Source organism: Lepidochelys kempii, chromosome 14, assembly GCF_965140265.1.
Source record: "Lepidochelys kempii isolate rLepKem1 chromosome 14, rLepKem1.hap2, whole genome shotgun sequence".
In the NCBI taxonomy this organism is placed as follows: Eukaryota; Metazoa; Chordata; order Testudines; family Cheloniidae; genus Lepidochelys; species Lepidochelys kempii.
In genome coordinates, this window is record NC_133269.1 from 17372553 (window position 1) to 17396028 (window position 23476).

Here is a 23476-nt window from a genome sequence, read left to right on the forward strand (position 1 = left end):
TGTGGCCTTTTCTGATCACTGGCAGCAAATTTCACCCAGCCTCCCACTCTTGTGAATATCTCCCCAGTGGTGCAGCAAAGACAGTGGGAATGCTTGCCTAGCCTCCCCTCCCTCCCAAGCAGTGAGAACAGCCCTGTGTCCCTCCCACCATGCAGGAAAGACAATGGGAATACTGGCCTGTGCCTTTCCAAGCCGGAAATTGGGCTCTAAAGAAGAGGGCATAGATAAATCAAGAAGGGCCTTTGTGATTTTGCTGCTGCTCAGTGGCGTGGTGTTTTTACAGTACGAGGAAAGACTGAACAAGAGATTGCAAGAATGAGGTGGGTATGGAAAGAAAGAGAGTAGATCATGTGCCATCTAAAGTAGCCAGTAGGAAATGCCACTGGGGCTTTCCTCTAAGTATTGGGGAAGGTCCTGGGTCTGGCTTCTCTAGGAATAGAAACAAATCTTTTGTTGTGGCTCTAGATGATAGAACATCTAACAGACTGATGTTCCAGTGCCCTTGGGAACTTGATAAACCATCTGCTTTCCAAACAGCAGCACCAGGTGCTGCCATGTATTCAGTGCTCTTGAAGGATAGCACTCCCAAGTGGCATTTCTTTGAAAGGCAGCAGAGCACCAGAGCTGACAATCTATGACACTATTAGGGCTCGTACCCGAGCTCTCCCCATATGACAGCAGCTTGTTAGGTGTGGGATCTTTGGTGTTGGTTACGGGCACTCGCGAGCTGTAGTTTGTTTTGATCTCGTCTCATCTCTTCTCCTCCAAAATATTGCAAAGAATGTATCAAACCACCATATACAATTATTCGTCATTAGGTGCATCTCAATTAACATTAAATTTTCAATAATTATGTCCCTGACACTGGGCTTCCTGTCAGCTGTCGACAAAAACTGAAGTGAGCCGCGTTGACCATCTCTGTTCCATCTGCGCTGGTGAAATGTTCCCAAAGAGAGAGGGTCTCAGCTGCCGAGCTGGTGTTTAAAGGGCACATGTGTCACATCCTCTGCATGTTACAAGATGAATTAATGGAGGTCACATCTTTCCATCAGCAGTGTAAAATCAGCAAAAAACTAGGGGTGTAAAAAAAAAAAAAAGAAAGTTATCAGATCTCCACACAGCAATGCCAGCAGCTCCACCTCTCTCCAGAAATAAAATGGGACAATGTCTATTCTCTCCTTTTTGGGCCCACTCAATCAGCTGCCAGAGGGGGTGAGTGCATTAGCCTTTCACCTTTTGAAACATGGATTCTCTAGTGCCCAGCACTGTGTGCAGTTATTTACTCCAGTGCCCGGTGAATGTAAAATGCTGCCACCCTGATTGGGCACCTATTTTGCACTCAGTTCGTACTGGAGTAAATGACAACACAAGGTGCAGGACAACACAGAATCAGACCCATGGATGCCAATCCCCACTGAAGTCACAACTGGCATTGAGTTTATTAGTCTTTCATCCTAGTGTGTATTACAAAGCCGCTGCCTGCTCTGGCCTCAGTTTCTGCTTGAGGGAAGCTCAAGACCAGGATAGGTCCATGGTGCCATGGCTCAGGATTCACATGGAGTGGCAGAGCTGTGTGGGACCCAAGACTTGACTAGCAGACGATGCTGCAGGGCAGGGATTCAGGTACTGGCAGAGAGGCACATGGCCTCAGATTGGAATAGCAGTTGGTGCTGCAGGTCAGGACTTGGGTCCCTTGGCAGAACTGTTTGAAGAAAGCATAAACTAGTACTCTTCATCTCGCACCTTAATGAGTATTAACGGACTCCCAGCTCTGCAAGGGGAAACAAAGAAGAAAGACGAAAGCCTTGTGCTGCTCACACAATACTATCTCTTCAAACAGATGAATAAATTACTTGTCCCAGCTTCAAAGCTGGGCTCACTTCTCCTCTCATTTAGACCACTGTAAATCTGAAGTAACTTCAGTGAAGTCAGCAGAGTGACTCTGGATTGATTTTGGTGTAAACGAGAATGGGATTTGGTCCTGTAGCAGGTGACTGCAGGAGAAGTTTTGGGTGCACAAAGGTTCCTCATAAAAGGCTTTTGCTGGGCTCATTGGAATCCCGACACACATGCACACGCACTCATTTAAGATAAAGATTCTGGGCAACATTTTCAGAAGTATCTAAGAGACTTAGGAGTCTAAGTCCCATTTTCAAATGTGGGTTAGGCAGTCTCACTGGAAGCCAATGGGATTTAGGCTCCTGAATTCCTAAGGATAATTCTACACTGCAAAAATATCCCTGTAGCACCAAGTCTCACAGGCCAGGTCAACTGATACAAGCTCATCTCGCATTATGGGGTTACAAATATCAGTGTAGATCAGAGGTAGTCCATTATTTTTTGTTAAGGTCCAAATTTCTTGGTCAAGGTACGGTCAAGATCCAGACTCCAGGGAAAATAATAATAAAAAAACCCAATTATAATAATAAGTAAATATAAAGATTTCAGGGTCTGTTCAAAAGCATCTCCTGATCCAGATTTGGCCCACACTCCACCTATTGGCTAGTGTAGTTGTTCCTGCTCAGGCTGGAGCTTGGGCTCTGAGACCAACCCCCATTGCTGGAGTGAGGCACATTGGCAAGGCATTATGGGTAAGCTTGTCCTGACATGACTTGACCCGAATCTGTTCCGTTGAGAGAGACCTTCAGGGCTATCTGGGTGCTATCAGTCTTTCACCAGCACTGAGGGTCTGATCCACAGCTCATTGCAAGACTCCCATTGCCCTCCGTGGATGTTGAATTGAATGGCATTTGCTTTAAAAGAGTAAAAACTACAGCTCAGCTGTCACAATTTTATTTAAAACGTGCAGTGACTCTGGAGGAGACTGGTGGGTTTTTTTCCACTGGGACATGTCTTCTTGGGCTAATCCCTTACCAGGTTAGAGCTCCTTTTAAAATATGTATATAACCTCTCTGGGAACAGGGAGAGAATGTAAAGTAACTCACAGCAACTTCCCCCCCTTTTTTTAAGGGCTGGTTTATTAGAGATGCTGTCAAGGCAATTAGGCCTAAAAATTGACCTAGCATAAAAGCCTTATTATGGGCTTTTGCTGCAAGATTTCCCCTAGTATTTTGTCTTTAAAATAATGTTTTATGCAGCAGGAAGAGAAAACAAAATCCCGTGGGAGGGAAGAGAGAGAGAAGAAAGAGAGAGGGTGGCTTAGGGTAGCTGTGTCACAAGTCCGAGAGTTTCACTAGAAAGTGTCTGGAGAGTGCTATTTGATCTGTTTAGCTGACTGTACTGGAGCTAAGTCTTGAAGAAATGTTATATGTGATGGAGTTCTTTTTAGATACCAAGCATATCGCCAGTAAAGTTTGTTCTCACTGTCTGGGTCTCACTATGACCAATCACACTTAAGTGTAGCTGCTGCTGACAAGTTCTCGCATGCAAGTAAATAAGGCAATGCATGGTGCCAGAATATTACAGGAAGAACATATGCAGCATCGTTCTAGAAGGACACCTACTGTGTTGGTCATTTGGTAGCGAAGCCCTAGGATGAAGCCCTGGTGACAGCTGGACTTCTTATGCATGTGGCTATGCGTGCCCCCCCCATCCCCCCTCAAATAAATTATTTGAGATTCAGATGGCAACCTCATTCCAAAGCCATGAAGTTGTTTACATTTGCTGGAAAATGGACCTTTGTTCTCTGGACAGGTGTTTGAATTTTAGCTTGAGCCTTGGCTCGGTTTGTGACAAAGCCCCATCTCAGGCAAGTTGTGTGCGGTTTCAGGTTTCAGAAGGAAAGTCCCGTCCCCTTCTCCCAGGCTCAGCACTGCAGCATTCAGTAGCATCTGTAACAAGTCATGGATGCACTTTTTGTGTAACATGCTTAGCAATTTCTTGTTTTCCCCGGTGCTTATTGTTACCAAGGATTTCTGATCTATTTATAATAAAAACTCAAATAGAGGCGGCGTCAAACACCATAAACTCAGGCAAGCAAATCAGTGGGCAGTCACAGGTAGCAAAAAGAGAGCGAAAAGCAAGGAGACAAATTACAGCCCACCAGGAAATGTGACGCTGGAAGAATTTGTCCTGGTGATGAATTACAGCTGTTACATGGAGTTTAGAGGCGAGAGAAGGAAAGAGGTTTCATTTGAGGTCATTTTCTTGGGCTTCAGCTTTTACATTGTCAAAAATAGTTCCCACATAAGCAATATAATACAGCCAGTATTCTGGTGTAATGAAGGGAGAAAGCTTCATTATATTAAAGTCAAACATTCAGGAATATAATGAAAAATTATATATTTCAGGCTATGCTTGGGAGAGTGGCATATTAAGCATTGCAGTGAAAATAGCTGGTTAAAATCTCCCCAGTCTGCTGTTACACACTGTTAGGCAATTGTGTTATTTTCTATTTATTTGTCTGATGATGTTTGGATTTTTATCATTATTATTTTGAGTGAGAGATTTAATATTCCCTTTGGCCCTGCGATTCCTCTCGGAGACTCAGCCCCCTGCAGAGAAATCCCATCTCTACATTTATTCCTCAGGTACCTACCTGGGATTCTAAATGCTCCATCTGACAACAGTGGGCTCCATTCACCATTGTTCTGCTGCCCCTTTGCACCTTCAGCGCGAAGGGATCCTGGGGCTGGTTCTGCACTCACTGGCGAGCACCCCCAGCAAAGGGGCATTCCGAGGTGCACTGGGGAGGCCCGTGCCAGGAATGGGGGAATCGTGGCTGAGGAAATTCTAAACCTCAGCTGTTTCCCAGCTGCTGCAAAGCCCACAGTGGCCATATAAGTCAGAGCTGCCCAGCCTGTGCTGGGTGCTGAACTGGCTGCCAGCAGCCCCAGGATCGGGGGGCGGGAGGCAGTGTCCTGACACTGGGCTTCACACTTGCACAGGGATGAGTTGGGGCTCCTGGCTCCTGTCTTCTGTCCCCATGAGCCTGGGCACACCACTGCATCCTGTGCAGCGATGGTGAGTGATGGAGGTGTTGTGCTGTTGCAGAATGGGGTGAAACCAGGGCGGTGTGACTGTATGTCGTTGGTGCTGGGGGTACAGCACCACTAAGCAAGGGGACATGCACATCTGGCAATTGGTGACTCCTCATTCAGCATGGAGCGCCACCTCTCCCTCCTCTCAGGTCATGCGCTACAGGTAGGGTTGGCTCTGTCGCATCTGTGGCGAGGTTTCCAAGAGTGTCCCAGCCACATGGCTCCGTATCACCATTTCACACACTCACACCTCACTCTACTGCAATAAAAATCTTTAAAGGTGGATTTATTATGATGGACTCACCACGTTGGCCATGTAAGCATGGGCTAGATTCATAGACTCATTTCATGGGTTACTTCCATCCATGCTGCACCTACCTTTCCCTGTCTTATGGTCCATTCACTCCCCTCTCTTGTAATGGGGAAATGGAGAGACCCTTGCCCCCAGACAGCAGGGCAGGTAATGTGTCCAGTCAATGGGATTTGGTTCTAGGACCTTGTCGGTGTGGCTTGCGTGGGAGTTCTTGCCGCGTGCTGTCCCAGCTCTGCACATGTGGCTGGCTCAGCGGACCCCGATAGAACCTGCCCAGAAAAACCACAGTCTCGGTTCAGTGGCGAAGGTGCTCGGCAGGGTTTATTGTCGACTAAGCACCGTATTAGCACCCCTGCTTAGTGGCTATAGGTACACTAACACACGTGTGCCCGTCACAATGGACCAGCTCAGTCAGCAGCAGGTCTTTCTGCTGCCCCTTAGGCCAGACAAAGGGTTAAGGCGAGGTGTCCCAAGATTTATAGACTAAAACAAACAACCTGGGCTAAACAACCGACATGTCAGCTTCCGTGTTCCGTGATATGTTTGCTACCTCCTCTCATTCCTTTCTCCTGTTGTTTCAGACAAAATATTCCTGTTCACCACTTCTGTCTGGGTACTTTACTCCTGATGTTTCTGACAAAATATCTCCGTTCATCACTTCTGTCAAACCATCTTATCCTGTGCTAGGTTGGGGTGTATACTTGTGCCAGCCTGCTGGAATGTGTTTACATATTCGGTGTGTTTTAGCAGTGCCAGCAGGACGTGCCAAGACACTGAACTTACATGCCCTGACTTTGGTTCACAGTTCAGGCCTCAAGTCTTGCATCAGGCCTAATGCTCTAGGCTCTCTCTGCTACACTCGGGTCTCTGTCTTCTCTCCTCGTCCCCACCCTCCCACTCATCCTTCTTTATAGCTGAGCAGATTTACATCTCATCCCAAGCAGAGCTAAGAAATCTTATTCCCTCTTTAGCCTCTTGTGCCACCTGTCACAGTAACTCCTGCTGGTGATTTTTGATGCCTCTTCTGTTAACACTTCATCATCTGTTCCGTGCCTGGTAGTGAGAAACGAGGCCTGGACTGGGGGAGAGATGTTCTGTGAGGGCAGTGTTTCCCTGCTCACTGCATTTCCTCCTCTCCTACCGCTGTTCTGATTGTTCACCTTCGCTGCTGCTCACATCCCCCGTCCCCCCACACCGCCTCCTTCTCCCATTGCCACCACATCTTCTCTGCTCACCCTTAACTCTGTGATCAAAACACTCGTCCCCTCTGCACCAGCTCTGGTGTCCCGTCTGTTATCCATCTTTCTTCAGGCTTTTTGCACTCGCTCTCTTGTCTTTTTTTCCCTTCTGCTTCTAATTCTGATTGTGTGGCTGGGACCACAGCAGAGTGCCAATTTCTTGAAGATAATTGTTTAATTAAAATATGACAGGCCTGGCCTCCTGTTGACAGCCACGCTGCCGGTGATGTTGGTCACAACAGGAACATTGGCTGCCACGAGAGTGACAGCTCTCTGTGAAGGAGGAGAAGACTCTGGGTACAGGCAGGCAGGAGTAGAGACCTAGGGCTAGATTGTGCCCTCGTGGGACGTGGAGGGACCATGCAGCATCCAAGATCCCCAGGAAGAAATCAACGAGAATTCCTGTGGCACCAACTGCAGCAAGCTTACTGTATCATAGCCTGGACACTGTGCCGTAGTTCAGATACCGCGGAACCACCTCCCGGCCCTTCTAAGCCTTTGCCGCTCGGTGGGGACTGACACATTTAGTTCCCTTGGTGATGTTTGTGTGCGTGATGTGGACACTTGTCACTGGGATCTGGAATGAAAAACTATCCAACTCATTTAACACGGCCACCAAACAACTAGCCAGAATTAGCCTGGACAGATTCCAACTATCAACCTACAGTACAAGGAAAAGGTTCTGTATCCCATGAATAATCCCTTACCCTTCTCAATACCTTACTAAGGATACATGAAAAAGGAGAGGGATAATGTGTTAGCCAACTTCTCCCTGCCCCTAACCTACCACAGACATGTTTCATCCACCCATTACAACCTCTCTTTTAGGTTATGAGCTTTTGTAGGCAGGGACTGTCTATACAGTGCCTCACACAATGAGGCCCTGATCTTGTTGGGGGCATCTCTGGTGCTGCTGTAATACAAAGAATGAATAGGAATAAACTGAACTTCCTTGGCAATGCCAGGATTAAAACGGGGGGTGGGGGGGAATCTGCCTCCCCTTAAATCTGTGTCAGGCAAAATGGAGGACAATTCACAGCATTCTGCTGGTAAAGGGTGAAACAGGCAATTGCAATTTGCTCTGCGAAAGGAACTACTATTTAAAGAACGCTCAGAAGCGCCCATCAAATCCTTTTATCCAAGTTCCCAAGTCAGGGCGAGCTCAATAATTCATAGGCAGGATCAGCGCCTGTCATTATGTCGAAACTGATTACCGCGCACACCTGTAATTAGATATAATGGGTGTAATTTCCAGTCTCGCTGAGATATTTATGGCAGAAAGTTGCTTAGAGATATCTTCTCTCCAGGCTGAGCCTTTTGAGTTTTGGTTTGATAAGTACTTCAAAAGGAGACAAATAATTCTGAGATTTACTGTTGGTGAAACGAAGGAACAGCATTTTCAGAAAAAAAGAATGTAGGCATCTCTTAGTTTGGGACCTATTTACTGAAGGTGCGTCCCGCTCTGGAGAGGTGCATCTGGGCCAGGGGAGGAGTACTGCACAAGTGCCCTGCTGCATCTCCCCTGCCATCCCATTTTTACCCACTTAGACAATTCCCCTCTGGAAGACGGGGTCAGTGTGATGCTTTGGGGGTTCACCCAGACCAATAAGGGGTTGTGTCACTGCCTGCCCTGTAATCTTGGGTGCTTCTGTGATGTGCACTTTGGCTCAGAGCCCTGATACACCAACAGCCCGCTTTGCTGCTCCTTTAAAGAGACTGAGGATTTTACCTTTCAGTTTGAAACGCTACATAATAAAAACAAGATTATGTTTATTAAGACAGAACAGGTATTGAAGTGATACCAAGTAGAAGGAATTGGGATAGAAATGGTTACAAACAAACAAACAAAGGTAAAATTATGCTTCTAAGACTAAACCTACCCTAACAAACTAGAATCTTTTGTTCAAAGTAGTTTTATCACCGCAGTTGCTTTTCCAGCATGGCTGGCCAGTTCTTAGCCAGGATCTAACACAGAGCTCGAAGCAGTAGGGTTTTTTTTTCTCTTCAGCTGAAGGAGACCCAAATGACTTTTTCTACCCACGTATATCATCAAAGTTAATCTTTGTTTTCAACATCAGGAAGCCCTCCTGGGGGCTCAGCTTGCTGTGTCCAGCAGGGAAATGATGCCATGGTAATTTTTGCAGTCTCTCCCTCCCAGTCCAATTAGTTAAGTGGTTATCTCCCCCACTCCCTTGTTTGATGGCTTTGTTTACCTTTTATGTACATGTACCTTTATTGTGTGTCTTTGTTCAACCTACATTGGAGGCACATTCAAGTAGGGGGGACCACATTCCTTTGTCTAAGGTGGGGGGGGGATTTAAGCCCTTCCTGCCAATCACATTTTAAGACCATATGTCCAGCACATATTTCAGATTTTTCATATATCACCCCAACATACGCACCACCCCATAATATTAATGGCCAATGCATTACCAGTTCGCATAGGATACTTTACATGACACCGTTTTGATACAGATTATGACAACAGTGAGTTGGGGTGATACACTAAGCTGGTCAGGCCAGCTGAGACACACTGCTACTTACCAGGCAGCTTCTAGCTCTCTGGCAGTGGGATGCTATTAGGGTCACAGTCAGGAATGGCCTATGAGCTCCAGGGCTGAAAGTTCCTTCCAGGAAGTACGTCCTTCCAGGAATAAGTGTGCAGCACTGTAAGTGTTGCTCACAGTGGAGAAATTGTTGCCTGTCCTACAAGGGAGTCAGTAAGCAGCATCGCCCATGTGTGGAGAATGAATCTATCTATCCTCATCACTGTAGTATCTGAGCAACCATTAAAGAAAGGTGATGAGAGAGAGTACTGTGATAAGAGTACCTGTGCACAAAGCAAGAAATACATTAACAGAAAGTTGTGGACAGTTATCAGTTTCAGGCAGTGGCTGTGATTTTCCAGTGCGTAGCTGTAAATTTCAGGATGTGAGGGTAACTGTTCAAGGAAACAGGGATGGCTTTACATCATTCCTCTGCCAATACTCTACTGATTAAAAGCGAAAGTAGAAAGAATCCTCCATAAGGACAGCAGTGTTTCATAATCCATGCTAAAAATATGCCATTCATTTAAATGATAGTGCCAATCCAGAGAGAAGAAGCTGAATGCTGTGTATAAATAGCAGACAGAACACGGGGGCGGTGTGTCTGAAATGACACTGACTCAGAGCTGCTGAAAATACATTTGCTTTATCCCAGCATCCAAACTCTGCCAAAAGCTTCTTCCTGCTTCACAGCCCTGGGTATTAGACTGACTGCAAAGACCCAGAATCTAGGTGGCTGAATGTTTTCTGCTTATTAGGATTAGGTATGTGTGGTGGGAGGGAATTGACTCATGGAATCTCTTTGTTACACAAATTTTGAATTACCTGGGCCATCCCTAACTTTTTAATTCCCATCTCCATTAGTCTTATGATCTATCTATCTATCTATCTATCTATCTATCTATCCCTAAACATAGAATCATAGAACTGGAAGGGATCTCGAGAGGTTATCTAGTCCAGTCCCCTGCACTCATGGCAGGACTAAGTATTATCTAGACCTTCCCTGACAGGTGTTTGTCTAACCTGCTCTTAAAAACCACAACCTCCCTAGGTAATTTGTTCAAGTGCTTAACTACCCTGACATTTAGAAAGTTTCTCCTAATGTCTGACCTAAACCACCCTTGCTACAATTTAAGCCCATTGCTCCTTGTCCTCTCCTCAGAGGTTAAGGAGAAAATTTTTTCTCCCTCTTCCTTGTAACAACCTTTTATGTACGTGAGAACTATTATCATGTCCCCTCTCAGTCTTCTCTTCGCCAGACTAAACAAACCCAGTTTTTTCAATCTTCCCTCAAAGGTCATGTTTCTTAGACCTTTAATCATTTTTGTTGCTCTTTTCTGGACTTTCTCCAACTTATCCACATATTTTGTGAAATGTGGTGCCCAGAACTGGACACAATACTCCAGTTGAGGCCTAATCAGCGTGGAGTAGAGCAGCAGAATTACTTCTCGAGTCTTGCTTACAACACTCCTGCTAATACATCCCAGAACGATGTTTGCTTTTTTTGCAGTAGTGTTACACTGTTACAATGTGCTTGTCACTGTAGTTTCTAGGCACCACTGCTATTGTGCTGGATGGTGTATGAACAAGACTAAAGCAAAGTTTGCTTCCACTCCATCAGAATCACCAAACAAGGGTACTGGCTTGTTCAGAGAATCAGTAATGGGAGAGGAGAGTCTTTTTATTTAAAAAAAAAAATCTCTGGATCACCCATTCAAACCTGGCCCCAGATCTGTAATAACTGACCTGTTCAGTGGTCTGCGTGAAATGAATGTTTGGTGGGTCTCAGCCCAATTCTTATTAGGCACCTGTCTTTGTCACGAAATGTCCACCCCAAAAGCGCACTTAAATTGGTCATCTCCCACAGAGAGACAAAGGGCTAAACTGACCATGAAGACTGAACGTCCTTCTTGCTGCTAGAGGAGCTTCCTCTAAGTTAGGGTTGAGGCACATTGGCAGAGGAGGGTACGGGGGAAGCTGACGCTGCCTCCAACTTGACACATGTAGACAGAGGCCTGCCCTCTCCTGGGCTGTGGCACCTTTCACCAGCTCTAACCACCATTAAACATTGTAAAGAAAAAATATACTCTGCCACCGCATATACCACTAAATAGCAGCAGAGAGGGAAATGATCTTTCCAGGCCCAGGTGAAAGCGTCACAAACCAGAGAAAGTAAAGAATTGCAGAGGTGGCTTTAAAACACAGGTGGCTTATGGTCGGGGGGGCAGGGTCTTAGGAAGGCAGATCTTGGCCAGAGTGTGGGTGGAGCTTGCTGGGAAATGGTTTCTGACCGTTTTTAAGGAAAATGAAAATGTTTCATTAAAAAAATGTTTCAAAAGAAATATTTCCATCAGCACGAAGCATGGAGCCTCTCAGCACCACTGTGACCTCATTTGAGAGCCAATGGAAGTCACCTCAGGGACTCCATTCTTCCCATCCTTTCCTCTCCACAAGAGACGGCCACTTCTCTCATCCATTAGTCTGCTCCCAGTTAAAATATAAAGCCGTGCTTTATTGCAGTCATTCCTAGGCCCAGTGCCTTGGTCACCTCTGGGACACCCCTGGGGATGGTGCGACATGACATTGTGCTGCGCGTCTCTGACTTCTCCATTGACGTGTTCTGTCATGCGTCATCTGCCGCTAATGATAACTATTAGATGCCGCCCCTTTGGATTTTAGGCAGAGACAGGCCAAGCTGATGTGGGGGCTGGTGGGGTTTAGGGCAATGCTAATCAGGGCCAGAAAACAAATAGGAAGAAGTCAAACTGCAAGCCACAGCAGATGAAGAACGGAGGGATAATGAGAAAAGTGACTCAGTGGGACAAAGTGGGATTCAATGCGATATGGGAAGATCAACAAAGCAGGTTCAAGTGTCTGTGCTGTTGACTGCATTAATCATGGCGAGGCGGGCAAGGTGCCAGCTGCAGGGCTATCGTTGTTCAGTAATTTCATTGCGCCTGGTCTCATTCCAGAGTTGCACGGCAAACCCTTTATTCCTGTGCGCCCTAATGTCTAGAGCCTCCTGCTCTCTCCCACCCGCTATTTCTTTAGTCCTGCTCACTTTTATTGCTAATCATAGCTTCCATTTAAATGCTAATCGGTCTCAGCAGAGGCCCTGTTTTACATATAGCGTGTCTTTTGTGGTGCAATAAAGCTTAAGCTCCAAATGTTAAATCTCCATTGAGACTCCATTAGGCATTTTTCCCCTCTGGGGCTTGGTGAAGGGGGTGGGGAGGTGGAGCAGAGGGGAAATGATGCATTGCTTGCAAAACGGGAAACAAGACACAAAGATTATTCACCCTTTGGGATGTTTCACTGGTGCTCCTTTGTGTCTCCCTCTGCGTCCCACCTACCTCCTTAATCCCTTCCTCATCAGCGCTAGTGGGCACGCTGGACCCTATAACGAAGCAGGTCTGCAGAGGCCTGGAGAGCAGAGCCAATCAGAGTTCCTGCTGCTAGACTCTGCTCCTGCCCCCAACACCAGCACATGGTCCAGACCTAGACCCATCAAGCTTAGCTCTGCTGCCATCAGTGGATTAATACCTTCAGGAGTTCTGTCCCATGCAGCTGTGGTCACTAACTCAGCAGGAAACCCTGTCCCAAAACAGTGCTAGCCTGGCTGCTGGGGAGGCGTTTGCATTGGGAGGTGGCAGGTGATGGGCTCGGAATCTCTAGGCCGGATTCAATATTTTATTGGCAGCAGGCCTTGTTTCCTGTTGAAATTTCCTGCTGTGGGTTTCCTTGCAGGACAGCACTCAGATGCTGCCAGTCTGGAGAGTTGAATACAAAACATTATTTAATAATGGGTTGGTCCCACTCCCTAGCTGGCAGATCATACCCCCTCGGGCCATGGTGCTGTGCCTAACACACTAGCTTGTCACTAGAGCTGTCTTGAACCCCAGGTGGAGATCCTGCTCTGTGGCCTATGCAGTAGAGCAGTGGTTTTTCAACCTGTGATCTGCGGACTCCTTGGCATCCGCAAACTATGTCTAAGGAGTCTGTGAAAGGTGGTCATTACCATAGAGCAGTGGTTTTGAACCTGTGGTCCATGGACCCCTGGGGGTCCAAAGATTACCTAAGATTCCCAAAGGGGTCTGCACCTCCATTCAACATTTTTGAAGGGTCTGCAAATGAAAAAAAGTTGAAAACCACTGCAGTAGAGAATAGTCTCCCTATATCCCCAACTCCTCTGCGCATCGATGATGGAGAGGGCAGGGTCCTGCCCAGAATCTTTGCCACTAGCAATAGAAAGACTGGCTAAAAATCCTGAAAGGCCCCAAGCACACTGAACTGACATTGACGGGGGGCACCTGTTCCATGAGGCCCTGAGCTGACAGACCCTTTAAAAAAGGACAGGGATGTGCCTGGGGGTGTCTCAGGCTGCAATGGGGGTGGATGGCATTTGAATGCATCTGAAATTGTGTGAATGTTTCCCTGGATTTCCCCCCACGCCCCAACACTTTGGCTAGGCCACTACAGGGGGTCGTTTCGTTGAGGTGCAGCCCCTATTCAGTGCTAGGGAAGTGAGATGTAATTGTTTTTCTGTGAACTTATTGCTGGTGAGAGAGGCAGCATTGGAGCTGGAAGTCCTACATGGCATGGACAGCAGCCATGCAAGTTTCTCCACCCTGATCCATGCCAACGTGCCTCATGTGGGACCCGCAGGCGGACCACCCATACTGCTGGATGGCTTTAGACTCCAGGCCCAGGGAATCCTTAGCCTCCCTGCTCAGACTCCCCGCAAAGGTGTTGGATTAGTGCTGACAGCTGTGGTGGTTTTTGTCACATTGACACAGTGCACTTGGAACTGCACTGAGACCTGCCAAACTCATTTCATGTACAACACAGATAACTGGCAACATTTCTATGACCCAAACAGGCCCTAGTTCTTGAGCACCTGCCACCCACTTTAAAAAAAAACTTGGTCAACAGTGTTTGGATGGGGGTGGTGCAACATAACAGAATATGTCAGTTATTGCATGTCTGGATTAATGTGGAGGTACCTGCCCCGGGAATGCACTTCCCTTTCTAAGCTCACATGTCATTCCCCTGCCCCAAATTTCCTGTGTTTTACTATATAGCGGCGTTGCTGTGCTATGTAATGCTCTGAAGATTTCGGTCTTTCCAGTCACCCTGCTCTTACAATCCTGGGAATACCCTCTTCTTTACAATGTTAGCACTCTCCCACATAGGCCAGGCCCTATGCCCTGTAATGCTGGCACCCTGGTCTCTCTGCTGGAGCCAGGGCCGGCTCTAGGTTTCTTGCTGCCTCAAGCTCCGAGAGTTGAACTGCCAAAGCAAACAAACAAACAGACGAAAAAGGACGGCCAGAATGCCGCCCCGGGAATTGTGCCACCCAAGCACGTAACGGGCTTGCTTTGTTGGTGCCTAGAGCAGTCCTGGCTGGAGCTCTCTCCTGGTGCCTATCTCCTGCCCAGAGTGGGCACCCAGCTCTTGGTGGCTCTTTAAAGATTTCGTCTTCTAGCCAGACTTTTGTGTGCTCTGCAGGTCATTTGAGAAGCCCGCTGGTACATTTGCACCTGAGCAGTGTTTGAGATGAACCCATGTCCCAGGACGTTTTCTATCCTGTGTTTACCCCAAACTGTTGAAAACCCGGTTTTCAGTAAGAAAATGCAGGTTTTGATAAACACACACAAAAAAAATTTTTTTTGCAAGACATGGCACATCTTGATAATGTCGACAGTCTTTGTTTCTTTATCTTGGCCATTTTTGTGACACAAACTTTGAGCAGCTCCAAATATTGTAACTGTTGTTGTTGTGGTAGCACCTGGAGCCCCCTCCAGGGAGCAGGGCTCCATCATCCTAAGTGCTGTATGACAAAAAGTCAAAAATGCTTACTGCCTACGTTACGCTAAGAGACAACAGGTGGGTACACCAGACAGACAGTAGGGGCTTTTGCTGTGTGTGGGCAGCACACCACACACGTGTAATCTCCAGGCTTTCTTTTGATTCTTAATTGCCACATTCTGAGTTCTGATCTCCTAGAATGAGGGGAAAGGAAGGAACGAGGGAGTCTCACAAAGAGCCATTTGTTTTGCTGAGCCCGTCTGTTGTTGGGGCTCCTGTCTTTCAAGTTCCTACTCCATCCACATGCCTCCTGGTAGCAGATGGCTGCATGTGTCTGTTGGCGTTTCTGACAGGTCCAACATGATGATCGCCAGCATCCCTGAAAGTGCCCAAGAAAACTTTGGCGGGGTAGCAGAGGTGGAGACAAGGCCATGTGTCTCTCCAGACAGCAGATTGCTTCAGTGGTGCACCACTCTCCCAGGAAAAGATGCTTGAGTGAAAGGGGCTAGAGATGTGCAAAGTAAAGCGGGTCAGAAATTTTCCAGTGGGATGTTTTCCTGCTAGAAACTGGTGATTCATCTCAATCTAAACTTTCTGCGGAAGCCATGTTGATTTCAACTACATTTCACCGCGACTTATTGGAATGGAACATTCTGGTTTTTTTTAAGGACTTTCCAAAATTTTATTTTATTTTGTATTAGATAATAATAATAATATAAAACAGTCAGAATTGAAATATTTTGTTTTGATTGACCTAAAACAAAAAATTGTTGAAAATCATTCTGATTCAGAACTAAAAAACAAATATCGAAATTGTGGAACTTCCCAGGAAACAGAAGTTCTGGGTCCCACACAGCTCTGGCGCAAAGTGTGAGGAATGATTAAGAATGGATTAATTAGTACTGGAGATTAGTAACCCTATCCACATTGCTGCTGTCCCTTGCTGGGAGCCAAGCGCCCTGCTTCTGCAGTCAGCCCAGTGGAGTCTTCAGAGCAGGCAGCAATGCAGCAAGCCATGTCTTTGGAGCACTGGTCGGTGTTTGTGTGCCCACCTTACACCTGACATTAGCTGCTCCCACCAATAAAGATGGGCCTGGAAATGGGTTGTAGGAGGTCTTGCTGTGAAAGGAAACATGAAAAGGCATTAGGAAAACTGGTCTGTGAGTACGAGCTCCAGTAACTTTCCTCCTCCCACAGGCACTCTGAGCTGGGTTTGTAAGTGGTGGGCAGCTGAAAGCCCTAAGCCAAGGGGAAGAGAGCGGTCTTTCCCTGCTTGTGACTATGTCCTATTGCTTCCTTTCCACAGGTAGACCCTTACGTACCCTATGAATACACCTGCGAGGGGATGCTGGAGCGGATTCACGCCTACATTCAGCACCAGGTCCGTGACCGCTCTCCCACCCCACAGGGCTTCCCACGTCATTTCTTGGGGGAAGCAGCCAGCTAGGCATCATGGCCAGCAGACTGTATTTAAAGATGTACAACAAACTGCAGGCCTCGCGCCCTGCCCCGCCCCTTCCATGAGGCCCCACCCCTGCCCTGCCCCTTATCTGAGGCCCCGCCCCTGCTCACTCCATCCCCCCTCCCTCCGTCACTCACTCTCCCTCACCCTCGCTCACTCGCTTATTTTCACCAGGCTAGGGCAGAGGGTTGGGGTGCGGGAATGGATGAGGGTGCGGGCTCTGGGGTGGGGCCAGAAATGAGGGGATTGTGGGGGAGGGGACTCCAGGCTGGGGCAGGGGATTGGGGTGCAGGAGGCAGTTCTGCGTGTAGGCTCCAGGAAAGAGTTTGGGTGCAGGAGAGGGCTCAGGGCTGGGGAAGTGGGAAGGGGGTTCAGGGTACAGGCTCTGGGCGGCACTCACCTCAGGCAGCTCCTGGAAGCAGCGACATGTCCCTCTGGCTCCTAGGTGGAGGTGCAGCCAGGCAGCTCTGCAGGCTGTCTCCGCCCACAGGCGCTGCCCCTGCAGCTCCCATTGGCTGTGGTTCCCAGCCAATGGGAACGGTGGAGCCGGCGCTTGGGGCGGGAGCAGCGTGTGGAGCCCCCTGGCTGCCCCGGAGTCAGAGGAACCTGTCGCTGCTTCTAAGAGCCATGCGAAGCCAGGGCAGGCAGGGAGCCTGCCTTAGCCCCACTGTGCCGCCAAATGGACTTTTAGCAGCCTGGTCAGCACTGCTGACCAGAGTCTCCAGGGTCCCTTTTCGACTGGGCATTCCAGTTGAAAACCAGATGGCTGGCAACCCTAGCTGTCAGACATACATCCTCACCGGTGGCTCAGGACACAGCCAGCTAGCCGGTGGCAGGGGCTACAGCCCTGGGGGCTATTGGTGTCTGAATCTGAGAGGGGATTTAGGACTCATGAAAGTCAAGGGCCAGTGCCTCTGGCTGGAGCCCGGCATGGTACTGGCAGGAGCCATGGATGCTTCTCCCTAATCCTCTGGTGGCACCCACCAATTGCAGCTTTGGGACTTTCCTGAGTAGGGGCTGGGTAGTGAGGTGGTGCTTGTGGTTGTGATTCAGGTACCATAGCAGCCCTGCCCACCGCTTGTCTGGGCTGTGCCTGGGTGGAGACGAGTGAGGAGTCGCGCCGTATCTGCAGGGATATGTTCCTTTGCAGTTATCAGTACATCCTGGTGACAAGGAGAGAGATGCTCTGTATGGAACCCTGCCACAAAAAACAGGGGAAATAGGGGGCCGCTCATCTCTGGGACCCTAGTTTAGCTCCAGATCTTAAGTATGTCTGTAGGCATTTATCAGAGCAAATCCCTGGGGACTGGGCTCCCCATGAACGTTTTTCCTTGCCGCATGGGGTCCTTGGGCCCCCTGTAAGCTGGCTCCTGGCGAGGGGATGCACTGGAACCTGGGAGAGCCGGAGCAGAAACAGCCTCTCATCTGAGATCCTTTGCTCACAAAGCTCGGCAGTGTGGGAAGAGCCCTTTGATCTGTCTGCTGCAGGGAAGGTCCACTAGGTCAGGGCAGGAGTCAGTAACAGAGTCGGAGTCATATATATTCAGCAGCCCTAGCTGCTGCCTGGGGAGGCCCTCGGGAGTTACCTTCTAGCTGGTGGAAGGGACCTGAGCTCAAGGCAGCAGAGCGAGCCTCAGCTGCAACCTAGAAAGTGATTCCCTTCAGACTGGCCTGATGTTTAACCGTTTCCATTCCGTGGGGCACTCTGTGACCTGTCCTTTTCTGTCCCGCTAGGATTTCTGTGCTGGAGCTTCTCCTCCTCTGCCAGCGAAGCCCAATGGCCATGCTATGCCAAGCTCGCCAAACCCGTTCACCCTGTCGCCAAACGCCACTCACCTTGTGTGGTCGTACAACGGCAGCAGCGCCCCCCATGTCTGGCCTCCCATGAGCTCCATGCAGGTGTGGGTGTCTGAGGCTGGGCGAGCCTGCACTGAGACCTGTCAGGAGCACGGGCTGGTCTGCGAGCCAACATTCTTCGAGTTTCTCAACAAGAAGGACGTGTTTCTCCAGTGAGTATGGCTCTCGCACCTTCACCTTGCCCCCCTGCATAGTGGGGTGATAATAATCCATTGTCCTGCTATAGCACCCCTATTTAAGCACCCCCAAAATGCTTTTCTTAGGCCTCAAAGTACTCCTCTATCATAGGGCAACATTATTATCCCTGTGTTACAAATGGGTAAACTGAGGCACAGAGAGGTTAAGGGTCTGATTGGCAGAACTGCACAGGCCAGGGCCAGCTAACGTCAGTGACAGCCATGGGTGCTAAGCATCTCTGAAAATTAGGACCTAAGGCCAGAACAGTGAGAAAAGATCAGCTTCCTCACCCAGGCTTAGCTCCAATTTAAGCGTAACGCCGACCCCTTGGATGGGTTGTCAGCAGCACGGATCAGACCTGGGACCTTGGGATCTTTATACATGAGCTTGTACTATCTGAGCTAAAAGATGCCCCTTTCTTAGCTGAGACCATCACAGGCTCATCAAGTGCTAGTTGGCCTGGCCAGCACTAGAAGGGGACAGAGTGCCACACTGGGCAGACATGGCTCACGTTAAGTTCTGACAGTGCTCAGCATGTGGTGGGCATGTTGGGTGCTGAGCTCCTTGGAGAGTCTGGCCCTAGATGTCACAATGGGAGCAGCTGGGCACTGAGCTCCTTGGAGAATCTGACCCCACGAAGCTTACCCCAGGCTGCACACCAAGCCAGCAGCGGAGCCAAAAACAGAACCCTGGTATCCTGTCTCGCAAGCCCTTATTCTAACTGCTAGGCAACACTCCCTCATTGACCTTTTGAAAGGTGAGGTTGTTCTGTTCTCCCAGTGCTACTTTCTGCAATTTTGCAAACACAGCTCCCCTTGCTGTAACTCCCTGTGGTCCATTGCAGTGCCCTTTGTACACAACCCCATATGCAGTCTGCTTTGTTTGTGTCACTTGGATGCATTGTGCCCGAATGGGCTTCTGCTTCAAAACAAATGTTGGATTTTTCAGGCACCTTTCCCTCTCCCCCCGCCTTTTATACCTTTCTCTATAACACTCCATTTTGAACACACAGGCAGTAAAGTTTTTAATAGGGCATAAATCTGCCTCCCGATTCCATGCTGCACTGTGGACAATTAAAATGCAAGCATTGCCATTTCTGTCACACCGGTCAGGCAGGCAATTTGAGTCCTAGTGACATTTTTATATGATAAATTAGAGCAGGAGTGCAGATTCCACTCACTCCGCTCCTTCACCCCCCCCCCCCCCCGCCCCCGAATGAAATCACCTGTTCAGAGTCAGTAGTTCAGCTCGGAGTTTATTAGGTAGAGCCATTGGACATGCAGAGATACCCAGGGCATTCTGCTGCTGACCAGAGGAGACCCCGGCATTCTAGCTCCACCTACAGATTGGAGGAAACAAGACAATCTCACTTTCCATCCAGTCCATTCCTCCCTCTAGTGCTACTCCAAGAAGTTTGCTGGTGCTGGCTGTAGTCAACCCAGCTCTCAGGGTTTGGCTGTCGTCTCTTTGTGTTTCTTGCCCCTGGGTCCCATCTGGAACCTCCCCTCCTGGTTAGCTCGCGGTTCCCCAGGGGAGTTGAGCTCACTCCCAGGGTACTTTCTGAGTCCAGTTACCTCCAGTCCCTGGTGCTGCTCCATCAGTGTCCTGTAGCTAGATCAGAGAAGAACAGACGTCCGGAGCACCGCACAGGGCTGCAATGTCTGTCTGCCCTAAACAAGGCAGGGAGGAAAACGAGCACAAGTCACTGGTCAGGTGTGGCTACCGGGCTCTCTCGCTGTCTCTATCAGCCTCTCCTCTTGGGAAACTCACCCGCTGCTCTATGACCAGCTTCACTTGTAGGTAGGGCGTGCTCTGCAGGTGCACCTACTCGGCACTGTCTGAGTGCAGAGACGCTTGTTAGCTTGCTGTCAGCGGGATGGGGGCGTGTCCCATCACACTGGCCTCTCCCTGCCCTGTGGCCAATCTCCTCTCACAATAACCCACACATGGATCTGATACATGCACCTCACATGTGTCACACAAGTGCCTAGAATCTCTCAGATGCATGGGAGCAGCTCCCATTGAAATCAATGGCCGCCGCACGTGGCCGTCAGAAAGTGCAGTGTGGCCCAGAGAGCCTATTATGTGTCCTTGTGCCAGTCCCTTGGATTCCATGGGTGGTTTGCTTGGGCCATGCGGATTGCACACATAGGTTGGGATGATCTCACAGGTTCCATGTCTGGGCTGCATGGGTCACACAGATCTCAGGTTGCTCAGGTAGCCACATGTAGTTTCCAAGCACTTACTATGCAAATCATACATCACTTAAGCTTAGTGTTATTGTGGGGCAGGGACAGGTCTGCAGTGACATTCGAAGCAGGGAGGTTCTGTAAACAGAGCAGTGTTCAAATCTCCCCCAGAGATGTAGCAGCCCTCCCTAAAGTCACATTCTGATCCAACGTGAAACCCGCTGAAGAGCAGGTGCAGAGATGGACACAGCAACATTCAATTTTGGGTATTTGTTTGCCAGGCTTCGCATTGCCTGTGACACCACGGAGTCCGAGATGAACCACCTCTACCCAGCACTGGCTGAAAATGTGCCGGAGTGCTACCTTCAGAAGGAACCGCTGCTGTACAGCTGCGCAGGCTACAGCACCAAGTACCGGCGCCTCTGCCCGTGTCGCGATTACCGGAAAGGACAAGTGGCGCTGTGCAGGGACTGCTTGTGACTCTCCCAGAGCCCGGAGAGCGTGTGTTGTGACACGCCACACGCAACAAGTAGCTTTTTCTCAAAGCTTCTGCAATACCCAAGAAGGACAGGACAGCTCCCTCTTCTTGGAAACTCATGTCGAGACTTTGGATGTCAGACTCTGTCGGTTGTTTTATCTGCCAGTCAAACGTCCGTGAATCACCATCTGCTCATGTTGGATTTTTTTTTTCTTGAGACACATCTCCTTCCACACCCAAGCCCACCTGGACTTCAGAGGAGCCCAGAGCTGCTTCAGTAGGACAAGGCACCAGGAGCCTTTGGGTTTGGGTTTCATCCTCTTTGAACGTCCTCATTTATTTATTTATATTTTTTATCGAATTAAAGCAGCAAAACAACCACCGGTCCTTCCTGAGGAGTTATTTGGAACAACCTCCTTAGAAATACTTACGTGGGGGTGACAGATCTTGGAAGGCTCTAATGCCAGACGCATCTAGAAAGATGCCTTCGAGTCTATCAGTGCGATCAGCTGTCCAGCCTTTGGAAGGGGAGGGGGAGGCGTTCTACACACGCTGACGGGAGCACGTCTCTTGTTCTGTTCCTACCACTAGCACTCGTTAGAGCTTGGGACCCCGGCCCTGCAGAAGTGCGGGGATTCTGGGCATGACATCACAGCACCAGAGATGAGCGTCCCAGTGCGGTAGCTCAGAGGGGGTGTTGATGTTTGTGGCATTCATGTGCCAGAACAGAGCGTGCAGGGATCGACCCGTTCACAGCTGGGGCCAAAGAGGGACGCTCAAAGGGAGGGAGCTGACCCCGCCCCATCAAGTGGTTCCCCATCTCTTCTTGCAGCTGTACTCATTTCCCAGATGAAGGCCTTGGCTGTAGCAGCCAGTCCTCACCATCCCCAGGACGGGGTGCTCTGCCCCTTTAAGGGGCTGGGGGCCTGGGGCCAGGCAGCCCTGTTCCATTATCAGACCCAGCTGGGAAGGGGTCAGGTGTGTTCCAGAAAGGTCTGAAAGAGCTGCTGGAAGGGGAGCTCTGGGAGAGAGGTTGGTGCCTGGTCCTGGAGCAAAGGGGTGGGAATAGGGGCAGGGGAAAGACCCCTGCAGCTAGGGCTGCTCAGGGGAAGAGCTTTGTTTTGTGTTACTTTGTGAGTTTTTTGTTTGAATTAAGATCCGGCCCCAAGACAGCCCATGGGAGAGGTGTTAGTCCTCTAGAGGCTGGGGAGACAGGCCAACAGCCCTACAAACTCCCATTCAGTCAGAGACATTCTGCACCACCAGGCAGCATGGGCTGCCCCTGTGAGATCGGGGTGTGGAGCAGCCTGACCCCTGGCAGGTTCGAGCGGGCACAGCAGGCGGAGGGGTGGGCAGAGGGGTGGGGGGGGGAGGGTTAGCTGGGCAGCAGGAGCATCACAGCTGAGAGATCCCCCCCGAAAAGAGTGGCCCCGGCCCAAGGAATCTGCTGGTCTCTCACCGCTGGGGGAGGGGGCACACAATGCTCACCCCCTCCACTGGGAGCCACCCCCGGAGTGAGCCTGGCAATTATCCCTACTGCCTATGAGCAGAATCCACTGTGTGGAGGCTGGGGGGCTCTCCCGGTGCTGGCGCAGGGCTGGGGTGGAGCGTGGGGGGCGGGGCTCTCTCCCGGTGCCGGCGTGGGGCTGGGGAGGAGGGCTGCACTGGAGCTAGTGGGGGAGTTCACCCCATTTGTGAAGAGGCGCTGGGACACCCGCCTTCCAGCTTGTGACGCTGATCGGCTGCCGTTCCCCTCGGCCTCTCTCTTGCTTTCCCAGGGTGACAACTTGGGATCTCTGTGTCTTCTGTATCCTGATTGGGGTCTGTGCAGTGAGATGCACGTCAGAGAGGGAGAGGTTCAGTTCTCACAGCAGGGGATGCGGGCACCTCGCCGGGCTCTCAGGGGATGAAGCTACATGTTCTCTCTGCCCGCCTGCCTGCCAGCACCTGCCCAGGCTGTGATCCTGCTCTGCTGTGATCCTGCTCTGCTGTGCGAAAGGACGGCAGGACTGCCTGCTGCACCCAGTGGGGGATGAAGGGGCTGGGCTGTAGCTGGAATCCCAGGAGGAATGCTGGCTGAGTCTGCCAGCCCTCCTCTTAGGGGGTCCCAACGTGTACACCCCCTTTTCAGAGTCCTCCCCTCCCGCTGCTCAGCCATCTCCGAGGGCTAGTCCAAAGGGAGGGGATGTCTCCATCCTCAGATGGCCCACCCATCAGAGTACCAGCACCTCTGGAGTGCTAACAGGGAGCCCCTGCGTCCTACACCCTGCCCCTCTCACCTCACCTCCAGGTGTGTGGCGTGAAGTGGGCTCTGGGCATGCCAGCTGGATTGAGCCCCGCTCTCTCCACCTGGTTGGAGGATAGTGCTGGGGGTTTAGGCATGGGACGGGTGCCTGGAGGCCTGCCTGGGGCAGCAGTGCGCATACTTGGGGCAGAAACTTAGGTACCTTGGGGCTTGTACTGAAAAA

At 49.8% G+C, this 23476-nt stretch overlaps 1 protein-coding gene across 1 annotated transcript in view; it reads left to right on the forward strand.

Annotated features, from left to right (window-relative positions):
- Positions 1 to 21389, forward strand: part of MGAT5B (alpha-1,6-mannosylglycoprotein 6-beta-N-acetylglucosaminyltransferase B) — a 171298-nt gene extending 149909 nt beyond the window's left edge. Inside the window, exons 16-18 of the mRNA XM_073310498.1 lie at positions 16152 to 16226; positions 18042 to 18316; positions 20812 to 21389. Of these exons, the coding sequence (XP_073166599.1) occupies positions 16152 to 16226; positions 18042 to 18316; positions 20812 to 21010 (549 nt within the window). The 3' untranslated portion in view covers positions 21011 to 21389. The remainder of the gene's footprint in view (positions 1 to 16151; positions 16227 to 18041; positions 18317 to 20811) is intronic.
- Positions 21390 to 23476: the final 2087 nt, after the last annotated feature.